Raw genomic sequence first — 18887 nt, forward strand, 5'->3', positions numbered from 1 at the left:
CCACTTGTCCCCAGTGCATTCCAGGTGCCCCTGCCTCAGTTTCCCAGGAAAACAGGGTGTGAGGCACCACAAAGGGGTTTATTTTGGTCAGCCAGGAGGGGAATAAGACACACAGCACTTGTTTCACCCTGTTTACACTGCATCCATGGCGTGTCCCCAGGAGTGTTACCTGGGGACATCCCCTGATGTCACTCGTCTGTCCATTGGCTTTACAGCTGGCATAACCAGAGTTCAGGTGATTTTAGTCTCCAGGGCAGTGAGACTCATGGCTGAGCATGAACTGCAGCTCTGCTCCCTCTGCAAGCAGATCACACTTTACCTTGGACAAAAACCACATCATACTCAGAATTCCAGGGGTAACAGCAGAAATCCCTCTGAAAAATCCATGGTCCTGCCTCACTTTTTCACAGCAATCCCTTACACAAACTGAGATCACAGCTTTTTAACAAACAGCCCTTTCCATGTCTGATGGACTCGTGTTTCATGTTTTTCTCACTCTTTTGGGCCACAGATCCACCCTGGAGCCTCTCTTGGAGAGGAGAATATCCACCTCTTCCAGAGCTGAGGAGCTGCCTGTGAAAGACGAGGGTGACAACAGGATTAGCAAACTCAAGAGGAAGGAGTGGAGCATTAGCAAGTCTCAGGTTATTGTGGAGAAGGAGCCAGAAACAGAACTGACTTCCAAAATGGTAAGAAACCCATCAGAATAATGACAGCAATAATAAAACCACAGCAGGAGCTGAGTGTTTCCACTGCTCTCAGCCATGCTGGTCAGGGGGAGCCTCATTAAACAGTGGGAGGGGTTCAAATACCAACAAGCCTCCGTCATCTGAGTAATTCTCTCTTTTTAATTTGGAAAATTCCTGTCACAGGCCCAACTGCAGCCTGGCTGGAGGTGCAGGCTGGGAGCAGGAGGTGCTGAGCAGAGCTGAGCCCTGGGCTGCTCTCAGCACAAGGGCAGAGCCCTGTTTTGGTTGGAGCAAGGAGCCCCTGCTCAGATCCAGCTGCCCAGCCAGATGTTGAGCTGCTCTCGGGCAGCAGCACTGCACAAATCAAATGTGGGCTGCAGAGCCCTTAGATGGATCAGGGAGTTGGCAGAAGGTGGTTCAGTCACCAGCTCTGGGAACCTGGATCTGCCAGGCTGTGCTCTGCTGCAGGGCAGGGTGGTCACTGATGAGGAATAAACCAGGATGTGCCCCCCAGAGAGCTGGGATGAGGAGCAGAGCAGAGGCTGTTGGGCTTTAGGGCTCTCAGTGGGGTTCAGAGTCATCACCCAAAGCACAGGGATGAGTTTCAGCCACAGGCAGAGCTGTACAACCTTGGGGTGTTGTCCTGATGGATGTAAAAACTGTGTTACACCCTGGGACATTGTCCTGATGGATGTAAAAAACTGTTACACCCTGGGATGATGTCCTGATGGATGTAAAAGCTGTGTTACACCTTGAAATATTGTCCTGATGGACACAAAAATTGTGTTGCACCCTTGGACATTGTCCCGATGGATACAAAAATTGTGTTACACCCAGGGATATTGTCCTGATGGATGTAAAAACTGTGCTGCACCCTCAAGCTGAGAGAATTGGGCACCTGGTATTTCAGTGCTCCTCATCTCACTGAACTTGGTTGCTGATCTGATTTAGCTCAGGCTCATTTTTCACAGTAACGAGAAACACAAATCCCTGTGTTTCCCTTTCCTCTCCCAAGTCCCAGCTGAATCTGGCAGGAACAGGTGATGCTGATCCATTTTCAGGAGTTCTCATCAGCTCTGAGGGATGCTGCCAGCACTTGGAGGCTGCAGAGTGTTTCTAAGAAGGAGATCTGTGGTGCCAGGGTGCTGTCATTGGTACTGACAGCATTTCCAGCCCAGGAAAATTGGGGTTGTGGATGTTGGAGCTGCAGGAGGCCTGGCCCACTGCCTCTGGAATTGCTGTTGGATGAAATCCCCAATATCTCTGAAGGGAAGGAGCCATCCAGGGTTCCAGTCCTGCCTCAGGATGCTGCAAAGCCCAGGAAAAGCTGCTTTTATGGCTGCTCTGCTCCATGGCTCCCCAGTGAGAGCAGGAGTAGCACAGAGGGATTTTCTGGGCTCTGGACTGAGCTGTTTGGGAGCTGGAAAGCCAGAGGGAAGCAAAGACTGCCTGGGCTTTGTGTGCTACATCTGCCAGTGTGTGGTCCCTTCTGTGCAGAGAGAAATCCTGAGCTGCTCAGGGATGGAGAACTGACCTCTGAAAAAGAGTTGAATGACGTGTTTGGGTGACAGCCTGCTCTGGGAAGCTATGAACTAAAATTGAAAAGGACCCCAGCATTCCTGCACTGGACTTTTGGGGCCACACTGAGGTGGCCTCGTGGTTTGAATGAAGAGCACAAAGGATGTGACACTGGAAGGAGGTGGATGCAAATTCCTAAATGCAGAGGATTTGCTCTGTAAAGCCTAAAATAGACTCATTTCACAGCCCTCAGGAGCTGGAGGATACCAGCAGCCCTGACCAGCACCCAAAATTTTATTTGTCTTTATTTCTTAGAAAGAGTTCACTTTCACTCCCCTCCAGAGTTATTCACAGAACTGCAGCAATTTTTCAGTGTGACATCGTCCCACCCTAATGAATACAATTAACTAATACATTAATAGTAATCATTACCATCAAAAGCAGTTTAGTGCTGCTCAGGAAGTGCCAGGGGAAGCTGGGCTGTGTCCTGGCAGCACAGAGGGTGCCTTTGGCACAGCCAGGGCAGGGCAGGGCTTTCACTCCTGTTCACCTCTCTGTGCCTGTGTTTGTGACACTGACAGCTCTGGGTCACGTGGCTGTGCTCAGCTCTCTGTGCCTGTGTTTGTGTCCCTGACAGTTCTGATTTACCTGGCTGTTCTCCTCTCTGTGCTTGTGTTTGTGTCACTGACACCTCTGGGTCACCTGGCTGTGCTCACCTGTGTCCCTGTGACACCTCTGGGTCAGCTGGCTGTGCTGAGCTCTCTGTGCCTGTGTTTGTGTCACTGTGACACCTCTGGGTCACCTGGCTGTGCTCAGCTGTGTCCCTGTGACACCTCTGGGTCACCTGGCTGTGCTCAGCTCTCTGTTCCTGTGTTTGTGTCACTGACAGCTCTGATTTACCTCTCTGTACTCACCTGTGCCCCTGCTGTTTGTGTCCCTGTGCCAGCTCTGATTTACCTGGCTGTGCTCAGCTCTCTGTTCCTGTGTTTGTGTCACTGACAGCTCTGATTTACCTCTCTGTACTCACCTGTGCCCCTGCTGTTTGTGTCCCTGTGCCAGCTCTGATTTACCTGGCTGTGCTCAGCTCTCTGTGCCTGTGTTTGTGTCACTGTGACAGCTCTGGGTCACCTGGCTGTGCTCACCTGTGTCCCTGTGACAGCTCTGATTTACCTGGCTGTGCTCACCTGTGCCCCTGCTGTTTGTGTCACTGTGACAGCTCTGGGTCACCTGGCTGTGCTCACCTGTGTCCCTGTGACAGCTCTGGGTCACCTGGCTGTGCTCACCTGTGTCTCTTTCCAGCAGGGCACGGCAGGGAAGGCACAGAGGCCCAAGAGTCTGCAGCTGGGGGACAACAGGCTGACCCTGCTGCCGGGCTCCTCGCTGCAGCAATGCACCTGCAGCCCTCCCCCCATCACCCCCAAGACCCCCCGGACCCAGAGTAAGTCCTGTGCTGGGATAGGGTGGGGGTGGCTCTGTGTTTGCTGGGGGAACACGCTGGGGGGGAGGAGCTGCTCCGAGTTCAATCGCAGCTCGGGGCTCTCGGAAGTCTCAAAAATCAAGATTTCCTCCATGGAAATACATTTAAAATGTTTCTGGAGGTCAGTGTTGCTGTTCCATTTTACAGAGAGGGGTTTGGAGCACAAGCAGTGGGAGCTGAGCCCCAGCTGCTGCCTCTGGAGCCCCACTTGTCCCCAGTGCATTCCAGGTGCCCACTGCCTCAGTTTCCCAGGAAGACAGGGGTTATCATTTTTGTCAGATAACAGAATTTGGCTGTGGTATCAAAGATCAGATCTGTGGCTTGCACATCACTTGTTGAAGCAGTGTAAACAGGAATTCCAGGGAACAGTTTCTGGGTTTCTCAGTTCCTTTCTTGTTTTCTCCTGTATTGACCTGGACAAGAAGGATGGGGAGGGACTTTTCACAGGGGTGTGGAGTGATGGGATACAGGGGAACAGTTTTAAACTGCCAGAGGACAGGGTTAAATGGGATTTTTGGGGAGAAATGCCTCTCTGGGAGAGTGGGGAGGACGGAATTCCCAGAGCAGCTGTGGCTACCCCTGGATCCCTGGCAGTGCCCAAGGCCAGGCTGGGGCACCCTGGGACAGTGGGAGGGGTCCCTGCCATGGCAGGGGTGGCACTGGATGGGATTTAAGGTCCTTCCCACCCCACCTGTCCCCTGACTCTCTGAATTTTTATGAAACCCTGGGGCAATCAGCACGTGCAGTCAGTGTAGCTGGCTGTGAATCACCAGCCAGGTCTGCAGCAGCATCTCCATGGATCCCAGGAGGGCACTGCAGGGATCCCGCCGTGTTTGTGACCAGCTCTGTGCCTAAATTATCAATGCAAGCCCTGAGGGGTCTGTTAATTAATGAACAGTAACTCCCATCACATGGCAGAGAGTTCTAGGAGAGCTTGCTCTGCTGCTTGGACATGCAGCTGTAAATGTTCCACCTGAAGGAGATGGAATTTATTTTCCAGAATTAACAAAACTAATAATTTCAAAGGTTTCAAAAATATGCTGAATGTAAAAGAGCACAATAATCTGATCTGGAAAAGAAGAGGGGAAAAAAAGCCCTTTCTTGTATATTCAGGAAGTTCTGTAGTTAATTGTGCAGCACATTTAAATGTGGCTTAAGGTAAAAATAAAAATCCCTGGGCAGTTCCACCCCTAGAACTGCCTGGCTTCTGCATTTCCCAGTCTGCTGCTCTTTTTTGAGAGGAACAGAAGTTCCTGGGTAGGACCTGGCTGTCTCTATGTGGGTATCAAGTCAGAATCCAGGGCAGATAATGATCTAAACCAGCATGAAATTGTCCTGAGAGGATGAACACACAAAAAAAAAATCCTTCCAGGGCAAGGGATGAGTTGGGGAGACAACCAGAAACAAATTCAGGAACTGTGAAGAAAAATCTGTGAAAGGAATGGAAAACCTCTCTCTTCTCCTTAGCAAGGGTTTAATTGCTGGAATCCTCTGAAGTTTGGGTTTTATCTCCTCATCAGCTGGAGTTAAAATCAAAGTGAGTTCTGAGGGGCAGCCCCAGGAGCGCTCCAGAAGTGCTGATGGAAGCAGTTTGCTGCTCCCTGGGGCAGCTCAGAGCCCTTGGGGGAAGGGGAAACTCTCAGGGCATTGGGGGACTGAGCTGGGACCCAGCCCATGCAGGCAGGCTGTGCTGGGGCAGGGAGCTGCTCACAGATGGAAACCACAGGGTATTTAATGAATCTGCCTTAAAATCTGTGTGCAACCCATTTCCCCTTTTCACCTTCCTTATTTGTTCTTTTTTTATTATTATTCTTACTTGTTCTTATTTTTTCCCTTATTTTTTGTTATTTCTCCCCTGATTGTTGTTGTTTGCAGGCTCCCCCTCCCTTCAGGCTGATGGATTGGCCACACCACCCCCCCCTCCACCCAAAAGCAAACCCTACGAGAGCAGCACCCCCAGGAACTCCGTGGAGGTGAGGAAATGGGGGCTGGCAGCTCTTTGGAGAGCAGCTTTGGAGCAGGAGGCACCAGTGGAACTGTCCAAGCTGATCTTAGGGTGGTGCTGCTCGAAACCTGTCTCATCATTTCACTGCTTCACTCCCTGAAACCACAAAAGAAGGAAAAAAGGGGTTTTGCTTCAGGAGAAGGCAGTGGAGTGCAGTGCCTTTATTTGTTTTTTTTCCAACTGGGAGTTGTGTTGTCCTTGGTCAGGAAAAAAGTGTGTGGGGGTGGGAAGAGTTATGGAAAACACAGCAGCAGCAAAAGTTTCAAAAACATGATCAGCCTAAAATACTGCAATAATTTGGGCTGAAAAATAAGTGTGGGGAAAAACCACAATTTTCAGAGGTCTCTAATGTCTCCTTCTAAGCTTCAGCTAGGCAGAAACTGATTTTTCAAGCCATCAGTGATTTTAAAAAGCCTGTATTTAAATCCTGCCCTTTGTCTCCATTCCATGGAGTGATTTTCTTGTAGGAATATCAAGCTGGGCCTTTGTCAGTGCTGTATCACTGATGTTTCTCTCACCTTGGTGTCTCCAGGCTGTTTGGAGTCCCTGACATGCAAATACTGTGTCAGAATCGTTTCACCTGCCCCTGAAATGAAGGTGCTGGTGGTGCCAGACTAATTCCTGAGCAGTGGGAAGCAAGAAAGGATCTTTTTGTCACTGAGAGAGGGATGGTGCTGGGTTCCCAAAACCTGTCAGGAGTTACATTTTGCAATTGGGAGGGAGGGATGTCTTCCCCAGTCTGGTTTACAGAGAGGATTTGGGAGCACCTGAGTGACATAAACTGGGCTTTGTCCAAAAAGAATTTGAAGAGGGATCACAACTGCTTTAGCAGCATGGGAAGACAAGAAAACACTGAATTCTGTTGTGACACTGGAATAAAGCCTTGAAATATGGGATCAGGGGAAAGTTTTTCTTCTTTGCCCTTCATTTGGCTGGAAGTGAGCGTGGCTGCTGTGGTGCTGTGCCCAGCAGAGACCCCAGCTCCAGGGAAGCTGTGGAGTCACTGATCAGGAGGATTAATAAAAGAGCCTCCTTCCCTTGAGTCTTGTAAGGAAACTAATTACTGCCATGTGCTGGCCTGCAGCGTCCCCCTGGCTGGCAGCCAGAGGGAAAGGATTCACAGGGTGTAAAGGGAGGTTGGGAAGGCTTTTCTGAAGGGTTTTGTTAGTTTGTTGTTGTAAAGTTGGGTCTGTCTTCCTTTGGTTAAAACAATCCTGAAATGTTGAGTTTTGGCTGGGAAATGATGAACCACACAAGCTTCTCACTCTCCTGGCCTTTCCCATCTCATTTATTTAGAGGATGCCCCTTAAAACAGGCAGAGACAACATGAAACCCCCCCTCAGTGAGTTTTCTGCAAGAGCAAGAAACGCCCTCCAAGCCCCTCTGCAGGCAGGCAGGATGTGGCTTGTTTAATTACAGCTGCCCTTGCTCCCATGTTAGGGTGTAAAACTTTGCATTCTGCTTTGAACACATTTTACATCCTTTTGGGGCAGTTCAGCCAGCCAGCAGGAGAAAAAAAGCTGAATTTTGAAACCTGGAAGGAAATGGGTTTGTTGTCATTTTACTGGTCACCAAAAGGAGGGATAAATGCTGAAGCTGGCTGCAGAAGCAATTAAAGTCTATCCTAGCCTGCTATAGCAACTAAAACATTTCAGCTTCTGCTGTCTCCTGGGGACCTGTCCTTGTTTGGCCCTGTCACGTGGAGCTGAGGCTGAGCTCCAGGGTTTGCTCCATCACCACTTTTTGGGTTTCTCACTGGTGAAGCACAGTGTTCTCCACTGTCCAGCAATGGTTTGATTTTGTGTTTCCATCTCCTCAGGTTGCTCCACCGCTGCCCAGCAGGCGTGAGGCCAAGCCTCCCCCTCCACCCCCCAAGGCCAGGAAATCCAGCGTGGTGTCCTCGGAGCCGGGGCTGCCCTGAGGGCTGGGCTCTCAGCCACACCAGCCTGCCATGCTGCTGCCTTTCCAGCCAGCCTGGGGATCTCCCCTGCACCTCTTCCCCTGGGAAATACCTTCCCACCTTTCCTGGGAAAGGCCACAAAGGAGATGTGGCTGGGGCTGGACTCCCTCCCCTGTGTTTGCCTGAGCAGTGCTGGCACACGAATCCCGATGTCTCCCTGCTGGAATTCTTCTCTCTCCTGGTCCTCTCTGTCCCAAGTTTGTCACTGCTGCAATCCCAGTGTAACTGGGAACCCTGGCTGATCTCACTGGTGGTGTCACTGCAGGCCAGTGGAGTTTCCTGGGGCAGGGTCTCTGCCCAGCTTGTGCTTGGTCTGGTACAAGATCTCATTTTGTGCTTTTTAATGGGGTGGAAAAAATCCCTCCTGTGAATGTTGGAGATGACAGAAGCTGCACTTTGGCCAGGGCTGGCCTGGTACCACCTGCACTGGTACCAGGGCTGGCCTGGCACCACCTGCACTGGTACCAGGGCTTTACTGGTACCAGTTCCATAAGCAGTTTGTGGCCTGTTTATTTATCATCAATATTGATGAAGATTTTGCTTTCTCTTTCAGGAAACAATTTTGTTTGTTCATTCTCTCATTTAGCTTCTGATTATCTTGTAGAAGTTGGGAAGAGCCACTAAAACCCTGCTGAGGGTGTTGCTCACAGCAGGAAATAGAGTTATTGTTGGGCTGGGGGTTCACATGCCATTATTGTGCTCCCCTGACTGAAGTGGGTTTCTGACCTTACTGAAAAACCAAAGTTTGTTAAACCTGATGAAAAGTTTCCTCAGCATAGGCTTTCTCAGGGAAAACCAAACCCAACAAAAAGCACCCACAGGAGAGCTTTGCTCAGACTGAAGTTGTCATTTTCTTTTGTCCTTTCCAATTCTTTTGACACTGGTGCGACTGCAGGAGCTGCTGTGCTGCCTGCCCAGCTCTGAAAGCAGATTGCCCTCATCCCAGAGTCATCCCAGATTGCCATCAGCTCCAGCTTGGAGCTGCTCTGGAGGTGGCACTGCAGTCACATCCCATCCATCCCCAGCCTGACTGCTGCTTGCACTTCCAGCTGTCTCCGGGCTGCTGCTTCTCAGGGGAGATCTTGGGACTCTTCTGGACACCCTGGCCAGCTTTGCCCCTCTCTGGGGCATTGTGGGACATGTCAGCTCCTCCTTGTGTTCTTGGACACAGACACTGCTTGACTTGAAAGCCGCTGGGTTTTCTTGCCTTTCCATTTTCTGTGCCCTCTCCCTCCCTGCTGCCTCCCTGCTGTGCTCACACACCCCAGGATCCTCTCAAAGTTCCCTTCAAAAGCAGCTTTTTGTCTGGGCTGGGAGTTCTGCTTCAGGCAGAACAACAGGATGTGGTCTGAGGTGTCTGCAGTGCATCTTAACAGCACCTACTGTTACTGCAGTGCCTTTCCCCACTCTGCAGCTGCCTCTGCCCTCAGTCCTGGCTGCTTTTCAGGCAGGCTGGGTTTAACTCCTTGAGTGGATCAGCAGGAGCAGAGGAGGGATCCCAGGAATGGTTTCCCTGGTGTGGGCAAGCAGACTGAGCTGTCAGGTTTGGGTGTTCTGGTTCTAAGTGACTTTGGAGTCCCCTTTTCCAGCCTTTTTGTTCTGCTTTAGCAGCATTAACATATGTAGATACCTTTTGCATCCAGGTTTTTTCCTGTAGAAGGAAAACTCCATGCAGAAAACACTCACAGGAGGAGGTCTGACCCTGGGAAGAGTTTTTCAGCTGATCTTTAACCAGCTTTCTGCTCTTTTACTCTGGGAGATTTGGCTCTGGCTGCATTTTTTTGCAGTTACAGACCAGGATTTTGAGCAGAATCTTTGGCAAGTCGGTGGTGAATTATCCCTCCCTTCCTTCCCTGCCTTGGGCAGTGCAGCTGCCACCTTCAGCTCTGCTCTGCCTTGAGATTGCTCCTCTCACCTTAAACCTCACCTGGGTTTGCTGCTCACGAGTTCAGGCTTCTCCTCTCCCTCCCTGAGCCTGCCCAGTTGGGCACTGGGATGGGCACCCTCTGAACTGGGAGGAGAGGAGCAGCTGACACTAAACAGTTCAGAGCAAGGTTTCCCTTTCCAGGGCATTTTGGGCATTTTCACTGGCAAATTTGCCAGAAAGGGCACTAAATTTGGTTCTTTGGGTTTTGGGGTTTTTTTTGGTTTTTTTTGTTTTCCTTTCTCAACAATATTTATGTTCTAGAGTTTGTGAACTTGGCCCACTCCTGCTCCTTCTGGCAGTGTCCCCAGACTGGGCTCCAGTTCTCTTACCTGGCTGATAAAAGCTGGCATCACTGGCTCAGAGGTGCAGGATGGAATTTCTGTTCTGTGCCCAAATGATTCAGGGCTTTGGGGGAAAAAAATAATCCAAGTGTCAGATTTTTAAAGGCAGTTGTGTGAGGAGGAACCGGGCATTCAACTGATTTTAAGTAAGTGGATTTAAGTGCCCACTCTTGGGAGAAATGTCACCAGAACCATGATTTTTGAAGTGTTTGCTCTTTGCTTGGGTACCTGCCTGACTTGAGTTGTGAGATTTCATTTTCAGAGGCAATTTAAGGTGTCTCTACCTTGTTTTTTTAAACAAGAATCATCTCTTCAGGTTAACTGGGTGCTTTAGGAAGTGCCTCTGATGTGTTTTCAGCTGGAGGGTTTAAAATGGGAATAGGACAGTCCATAATGATGATCTCTGCACACCACAAATGCCAGCAATTTCTGCCAATTCATGGTTTTGAATAAAATCTCAGAGTTAAAACATCCAGTCTGCAGAGGAGACAAAACCTGATCCTGTTTCAGAGCCAAGCTCTTCAAAGCTGCTGTGAAATTTCAAGTCTTTGAGGATTTCAGTTTTTCTCCTTTGGAGAAATGTGCTCAACACTTGTTTTCTGGAGCTTTTAATTAAAATTTGTCGTGCTGTGATAAATTCCTTTAAAAATATGACAGGCTCTAATCCACATCAGGGGCAGAGGGGAGCAGCAGCTTTGCTTTCAGTGGATTATTGGATTAGGAAAGGACACAGATTCCAGGGAGAGCTCTGTCATCTGCAGTGGCACAGAGCTCCAGGATGGATGTGCAGGGCTTGTTTTGGCTCCTGCATCCCATCAAGTCCCTGCTCCCAGCCCAGGCTTTGCTCCACACTCACACTGAGTTGCACTTGCAGTGACAACGCCCCAGATTTTCCTCTCCTTATTTATTTTTACCATTGTAAATGGAAATAATAACTTTAAATCTGTAATTTAACTATTTTTTTTTATAGTGAAAACATTCCTGACCTGCTTCTCCTACCTTCTTTTGATTAATTTTATTTTAATTAAAAACCTTATTTTTACTGTTGCAGACCAAATCCTGTGGTGGACCAGGGTAAGCTTTTCCAAAGACTACAGCAGGGAGGAAAAATAAACAAATAATGTGATTTTGTGGCTGTTCAAAAGCACCAGGTTCACCTGATTTTTCTTTCTGAACATTAATTAAAGCACTTTGAGGACAGTTTGGGCACTACAGAGGTTACTCAAAGGAGGTGTAAATCCATTTTTCAGGTCCATGTGGTGCTGGTTTGTATTTTTAGGCAGAGGTGGAGGTGCCTCAGCAGCTCCAAAGTTCACCCCAATGTACATTTGAATATTTTTTCTCACTGTGGTATAACAAAGGTTAAATCACTCTAAACCCTGGGACATATTTGTTGTGAATTCAGGAGGATTTGGGTGTTGTGGAAGGAGTTTTTGTGTGTTCTGGGATCCTGGATTGGTGGTTTCGGTGCAAATCCACTTTTGCAGACTGCAAGTACAATGTTTGGGGTTTTTTCAGTCTTTTGCAACTGAATCAGTAAAAAATACAGCTTTAAAATGGCTGTGGAGAGAGCAGGAGCTCTCTGGGTGAATGCCACATGATTCACTAAATCTGTAAAGTAAGGTGTACACATTTTTGTGGGTTTTTTAAATGCAATGATTGTTGTAAAGTTTGTAAATACATTTTTAAAATAAATGTAGTTTTTATGACTGAACCAGAAAAAAGAGCAGTAAAAGTCTTTCTTCCATGGACCACTGGTGGACAGGGGAGTTAATTCCAAAAGGGAATTTATTGTTTTATCAAAGTTTCCTTGCTGTTTTACCCAGAGGGGAGTGAGATGAGGCCAAGGCTTTGTCTGGACACGTGAAACAAAAGTTGTCACATCCAAATTGTCCCTGCAGGACTCAAAGCAGACCCCTCTCTGCTGCTCCCACTCTGGACTGGGATGTGTTCTCTTCTGCATAAATCCAATCATCTACACAACAATTTTCCACTGTTTTAATGCAATTTCAGAATATTTATTCACATATTGATCCAAGCAAAGACCATTTGAGGAGGAATGTCTTTTAACACAATTTTGAAACCTCACTCTGGCTCTGCGGCTCCATTTCACTCTGGAAATTTTTAAACCTTCTTTCTTCTGCCTTCTCCCTCCACCAGCCTCTCCTGTAACCACACACCAATTTCCAGGTTTAAAGAGCAGAAATGACTTTGAGGATGGAATTTTCAGGTGCTAAAATACCACCGAGGTGATGCCCTGGGGTGGTTTGGATGGAGATGAACTGGGTGAATGTCTGGGGCTTTGTTCCCTGAAGTGCCTCAGGGAGGGGGAATTTTGTGCTCCCTCCCACCTTCCCCAGGAAATGATGATAATTGGAGTTTTTCCACGGGGTGCAACATTTCCAGCCACTCCCCTTTTTCCCCGTGTTTAATATTCCTTTAGCCCCACCAGGAATGTGTTGGGTTGGAAAAGCTGGGTGTGGGCAAAGCTCATTTGTTTTCAGTGTTATTAAGCAGCAAGAAACGAGAAGTTCCTGAGCAAACCTCAGGATCTGCTGGGGTTTGGTCCTTTCAGCTCTGCCAAGACAGGCCAGGTTTCCCTCAGCGAGCCAGAAAGGACTCATTTCAAATATCCTGGTAATTATTCTGGTGTGTTTTCCTGCATAACATCATCTCTTGCAGTAAAAAAAAAAAGTTAACTATAGTAAATTACTGCTGCTGGCTCTTCACTGTGCAGGCAGTGCTGCTGGAAGTCATGGGCCACAGTTCCAGTACACGCTCAGTACAAATAGGATTCAAGATGAGCTAAAATCCTATTTATCTAGGTAGTTTCTGCATGAAATCCAGTGGAATGCAGGCTCTGCATTAGTGTTCTGATTTTATGAGCATTTTCCAGGCCTGGCTCCTCAGTGAGCCTGGAGAGGAGAGCTCACTCGAGCTTTGGGGTTTGGCTTCAGCTTTGAAGTAGAGATGGAGCTTTTGGGTGGCCAGGGACATTCCCAGGAGGTGGTGCCCATCTGGCCCCATCGGGGTGTTGCAGGGTTGATGACAAAGCCCATTTTTGCCTGAGAAGGCTCAGTGTGTGTCAGTGCACCCAGCTGTGAGCTCTGTGCTGTGCAGCAGCTCCTGGAAATGCAGTTCCCAGCCTGGGCACCCTGGGAGCAGCAGCTGCCATCTGGCTGTGCCTGCAGCAGCTGGGACAGGACAGGGACAGGGATGGACAGGGACAGGGACAGCCCTGGGACAGGGACAGGGATGGACAGGGACAGGGACAGCCCTGGGACAGGGACAGCCCTGGGACTGGGACAGGGACAGGGATGGACAGGGACAGGGACAGCTCTGGGACAGGGACAGGGATGGACAGGGACAGGGACAGCCCTGGGACAGGGACAGCCCTGGAACAGGGACAGGGACAGCCCTGGGACAGGAGCAGGGACAGCCCTGGGACAGGGACAGCTCTGGGACAGGAGCAGGGACAGCTCTGGGACAGGGACAGGGACAGCTCTGGGACAGGGACAGCCCTGGGACAGGGACAGCCCTGGGGCAGGGACAGGAACAGCCCTGGGGCAGGGACAGGAACAGCCCTGGGACAGGAACAGGGACAGCCGTGAGACAGCCCTGGGACAGGGACAGGGACAGCCCTGGGACAGGGACAGGGACAGCCCTGGGACAGGGACAGCTCTGGGATAGGGACAGGAACAGGGACAGCCCTGGGACAGGGACAGGGACAGCCCTGGGACAGGAACAGGAACAGGGACAGCCCTGGGACAGGGACAGCTCTGGGACAGGGACAGGAACAGGGACAGCCCTGGGACAGGGACAGCTCTGGGACAGGGACAGGAACAGGGACAGCCCTGGGACAGGGACAGGGACAGCCCTGGGACAGGGACAGGAACAGGGACAGCTCTGGAACAGGGACAGCCCTGGGACAGGGACAGCCCTGGGGCAGGGACAGGAACAGCCCTGGGACAGGAACAGGGACAGCTGTGAGACAGCCCTGGGACAGGGACAGGGACAGCCCTGGGACAGGGACAGCTCTGGGATAGGGACAGGGACAGGGACAGCCCTGGGACAGGGACAGCTCTGGGATAAGGACAGGAACAGCTCTGGGACAGGGACAGGAACAGGGACAGCCCTGGGACAGGGACAGCCCTGGGACAGGGACAGCTCTGGGACAGGAACAGGAACAGGGACAGCCCTGGGACAGGGACAGGGACAGCTCTGGGACAGGAACAGGAACAGGGACAGCCCTGGGACAGGGACAGCTCTGGGACAGGGACAGGAACAGGAACAGGGACAGCCCTGGGACAGGGACAGCTCTGGGACAGGGACAGCTCTGGGACAGGGACAGGAACAGGGACAGCCCTGGGACAGGGACAGGGACAGCCCTGGGACAGGGACAGCTCTGGGACAGGGACAGGAACAGGGACAGCCCTGGGACAGGGACAGGGACAGCCCTGGGACAGGGACAGCTCTGGGACAGGGACAGGAACAGGGACAGCTCTGGGACAGGGACAGGGACAGCCCTGGGACAGGGACAGGAACAGCCCTGGGACAGGAACAGGGACAGCCGTGAGACAGCCCTGGGACAGGGACAGGGACAGCCCTGGGACAGGGACAGCTCTGGGATAGGGACAGGGACAGGGACAGCCCTGGGACAGGGACAGGGACAGCTCTGGGACAGGGACAGCTCTGGGACAGGGACAGGGACAGCCCTGGGACAGGGACAGCTCTGGGACAGGAACAGGAACAGGGACAGCTCTGGGACAGGAACAGGAACAGGGACAGCCCTGGGACAGGGACAGGGACAGCCCTGGGACAGGGACAGCTCTGGGACAGGGACAGGAACAGGGACAGCCCTGGGACAGGGACAGGGACAGCCCTGGGACAGGGACAGGAACAGGGACAGCTCTGGGACAGGAACAGGAACAGGGACAGCCCTGGGACAGGGACAGGGACAGCCCTGGGACAGGGACAGCCCTGGGACAGGGACAGGAACAGGGACAGCCCTGGGACAGGGACAGCTCTGGGACAGGGACAGCTCTGGGACAGGGACAGCCCTGGGACAGGGACAGGGACAGCCCTGGGACAGGGACAGCTCTGGGACAGGGACAGGAACAGGGACAGCCCTGGGACAGGGACAGGGACAGCCCTGGGACAGGGACAGGGACAGCCCTGGGACAGGGACAGCCCTGGGACAGGGACAGGAACAGGGACAGCTCTGGGACAGGAACAGGAACAGGGACAGCCCTGGGACAGGGACAGGGACAGCCCTGGGACAGGGACAGCTCTGGGACAGGGACAGGAACAGGGACAGCCCTGGGACAGGGACAGGGACAGCCCTGGGACAGGGACAGGAACAGGGACAGCTCTGGAACAGGGACAGCCCTGGGACAGGGACAGCCCTGGGACAGGGACAGCTCTGGGATAGGGACAGGAGCAGGGACAGCACTGGGACAGCAGCAGGGACAGGAACAGGGACAGGGACAGCACTGGGACCGCAGCTGGGACAGGAGCAGGGACAGGGACAGCACTGGGACAGCAGCCAGGGGTGCTGTGGCTTTGCAGGGAGCCAGGGAGGACTGGGCTTGGTCTGGGTTAACTCGGGCAGGAAATGTCACTGCTACAAGGGGAGCTTTGGCATGATGGATCCCTGTCCTGGGAAGGGTGCAGGTGACAGTGAGGGACCCCTGCAGGTAATTTTGGTCCAGTGGGAGGTGTCCTGCCCCTGGGACAAGGGGGATTTTAGGTCCCTTCCAGCCCAAACCATCCTGGGATTCATAAGAAGGGCAGAGCCAGTATTTCCTCATGTGAGCTAAACTTTACTCCCTCTTCCTCCTGCACCACCTTTTTTTCCCTCCCCTCATGTATCTTCTTTAAATCTTCCCATAGTGATGACAGAAAAAGCACATTACTCACCATGGCTTCCTTCAGATCCCTGATCCTGGGGTTCTGCTGCGAGCCTGGGCACTCACTCTGCTGCACCTCCTCTAATTTTTCCATTTCATTTGGAATCTGGATTGGGAAAGTGACACAAGGAAGTGACACAACCCTCAGGAAGGGAGAAGGCAGATTTTTCTGCCCAAAGCAGCTCTACCCCACTCACAGATGGAGGTGAAACTCCACAACTGAATTTGTGTAGTGGAGTGTTCCACCACACTCCTGAAATTCACCTTTTCCTCACGAGCCCCAGGATGCTGAAATGAGGAGGAACTCGACATTAAATATTGATTGGAAAAGAGGGGAAAACCACTGCTGGACACAACCTTCCACATGTGTTTTGTCATTTCATTGCTGAGCATCCACCACATGCAAATTGCCAAAATGTTAAGGGAAGTGGAGGAATTGTCATAAAATAAGACATCAGAATGCTGGAATTTAGGGAGAGGATGAAATCAGATTTAACCTGGACCTCAGAGCCCCATCTCTCCCTTGGAGCTGGCTGCCCAAATTATTCCACAGTGCTCCAGTGAAAGTTCAGAGAGATTTTACACACAGTAATTATGAATTTATTTTTTATTCCTCCAGACAATAGTTTTACTTCTGCCAGCTGCAATGTGCTGTTCTTTGTGCCAGGCTGACAAATGTCACCTCGCCCCTTATTTTCCAAATCCTGCTTCAACCAACGTGTTTGTCCCCACATCTGGGGGTGTCTGGGGGACAGACAGGTGTAGAGGGGAGCCTTTGCCACCTTTTTGGCTGCATTTTTGCAGGCCAGGGTTGTTTCCCAGGGCAGGACCCACCTCCTGGAACGGTCCCAGCAGGACCTGGGCGCTCCTCTTGCCCCCTGGCTGGAGCCCGAAGGACCAGTGCTGGGCCAGGCACAGCCCCACGGCCAGCACACACAGCAGGACACTGGCCACCATCCTCCTGGGCTGCTCCATCCTGGGGGAGACAAAAAAACCACCTGGCTGGTCAGAAAGGCATCGCAGCTCCATTTGTACCGTGCAGAGGGGGGAAAAGAAGGTCACAGAATCATGGAATGTGCTGAGCTGGGAGGGATTCCCAAGGGTGATGGAATTCCAGCTCCAAAAATCCCACCCTGTGCCTGCTCCAGTTCTGATCTGCACCTCCTGGGCAGGAGCCCCAGCTGGGTTTGCAGCCTCTCAAAGTGTGGATCAGCTCACTTGAAAGAGACTGGACATCTGAAAAATTTGGATGAAGATCTAAATTAGGATTTCTGAGTTCCAGCATGTGTGGACCTCAAAGGTTGCATTCCCTGGTGGTGTTTGGCAGATGTGTTCAGCTGGTTTCTGCTCTGATGTCCCTGCTCCTTAAAACCTGCCCTTTGCAGTCTCTTCTAATATTTTTTTTTTTTAATGGGAGCATCTGTAAGCGCTGGATAAATAAAAAGGGAATGTGGGATGTTGTTCCAGCACATTACCTGAGAGGCTGTGGAGTAACTCCAGCTCTTCTCCTCTGGAAAATGTCTGTAAATGTGCTCTCAGCTCACTTTTTATACCCAAGGACCCCAGTGCCACCCCGTTCCCAGCAGGAGACTTCTTCCACCTCTCCCTCCCAGGCTGCAATTTTGGTGTTACTCTTACAGTGGCTGTCATGCTCACAAGTAAAGCCCATAATTGGGACACCCCGGTGCAGCAATTAAATTCAGCTCTTTTCTCTAAAACTCATAAAAGTAACAGCTTTGCTTTTGTGAGGTTGTAAATCCCACTTTGGGATCCAGATGATCCTGCTGGGAAATGCAGGAGCTTTCCTGTCAGTCAGTTCTGGTTCCTTCAGTGAAAGTTCTTGGGTGAGTCTGAATTTGTTGAAGGTGTGAAATGGGTGAGGAATTGAGCTCAGTCTTTAAGAATCCTGGAATGTTTTGGGTTGGAAAAGACCTTTAATACCTTTAATTCATCTATTTCCACCCCTGCCATGGGCACAGACACCTTCCCCTGTCCCAGGGTGCTCCAAGCCCCATCCAGCCTGGCCAGGGACACTGCCAGGGATGGGGAATCTGTGCAACACCTCATGCCCATCTTCATTTACATCAGGCATGAAGAAAACAACCCTTCAGTGCTCAAACAGGAGCCTGTGGTTGCACAAGTGCCCAGAGCACTTTGATATCCTCCTCCTGAATATTTAACTTCAGGTGCCTTGGTGTTTGCTCTGTAAAATGCCAGGTGGGATTAAACTGGATAGACTGGAGTGATGATTGTAAATGTGCTTTGGGGGCACAAGGGAGTCTCTGGATCCCCAAATCCTTTTTAGAAGGGCCTGGACTGACAGGGACAAGGGGGAATGGGTTTAAACTGACAACAGAGAAGGTTTAGGTCAGGAAGAAATATATTTAGACTTATATTAGAACAAATTCCTCTCTGTGAGGGCAGGGAGGGGCTGGGATGGAGTTCCCAGAGCAGCTGTGGCTGCCCCTGGATCCCTGGCAGTGCCCAAGGCCAGGCTGGACAGGGCTGGGAGCAGCCTGGGACAGTGGAAGGTGTTGGGGATGGAATTGATGGAAATGATCCTTAAGGCCTCTTCCAACCCAAACCATTCCATGATTCCCTGTTTTTCAATCTTGAGAGTTTGTGCACTGCAGGTTTATAAAGATTTATTTGGATGCAGGAGTTCAATTCCGTATTTTTGAGTGCAGGAATTGTATTTTCCCACCTGCCCGCTCCTCTGCCTTGCTGTGCACTGCTCTGTGCCACCTGAATGTCCGGTGGAACTTTAATGGATTAAAGTAATTTAAGAAGTCCCTAATTGAGGGAGGCTTTGGTGACTCTTGGCAGTCACTCTTGCTGCCCAGGGCTCCTCCCAGCCCCGAGCTCTGGCTCAGCTGCTCCAGCTGGGTTCAGAGCAGAAAGGCTCCTGCTCCTCTGGTGGGCACCTGGAGTCACCAGGGACTTTCCTGTGTTGGGAACCTCCTTCCTTCCCCGATGAGCCTTGCAAGAATGAGCTCATTTAAAGGTGAAAGCAGAGTGGGACATGTAGAGCTCAGCCCAGTCACTGCAGCTCACTCACACC

The 18887-nt window shown here is 51.1% G+C and overlaps 2 protein-coding genes across 4 annotated transcripts in view; one reads left to right on the top strand and one right to left on the bottom strand.

The window, feature by feature from the left end:
- Positions 1–11641, top strand: part of DOCK5 (dedicator of cytokinesis 5) — an 80547-nt gene extending 68906 nt beyond the window's left edge. The window contains exons 49-52 of one of the 3 annotated variants that reach the window (XM_064400319.1): positions 512–689; positions 3507–3645; positions 5560–5657; positions 7509–11641. In XM_064400319.1, coding sequence (XP_064256389.1) covers positions 512–689; positions 3507–3645; positions 5560–5657; positions 7509–7610 — 517 coding nt within the window. In that variant the 3' untranslated portion in view covers positions 7611–11641. Of the gene's footprint in view, positions 1–511; positions 690–3506; positions 3646–5559 lie in introns of all 3 variants that reach the window. The other 2 variants (XM_064400320.1, XM_064400318.1) reach the window with 2 other exon arrangements.
- A 400-nt stretch (positions 11642–12041) lies between these two features.
- On the bottom strand, positions 12042–16807 carry GNRH1 (gonadotropin releasing hormone 1). The gene is made up of 3 exons (XM_064400538.1): positions 16661–16807; positions 15837–15932; positions 12042–12083 (listed from the first exon to the last, which is right to left on the bottom strand). The coding sequence occupies exons 1-3, from the start codon at positions 16799–16801 to the stop codon at positions 12042–12044; spliced, it is 279 nt and encodes a 92-aa protein (XP_064256608.1). The 5' UTR covers positions 16802–16807.
- Between the last annotated feature and the right edge of the window lie 2080 nt (positions 16808–18887).

The sequence above is a fragment of the Passer domesticus genome, chromosome 28 (genome assembly GCF_036417665.1).
Source record: "Passer domesticus isolate bPasDom1 chromosome 28, bPasDom1.hap1, whole genome shotgun sequence".
Taxonomy (NCBI): Eukaryota; Metazoa; Chordata; class Aves; order Passeriformes; family Passeridae; genus Passer; species Passer domesticus.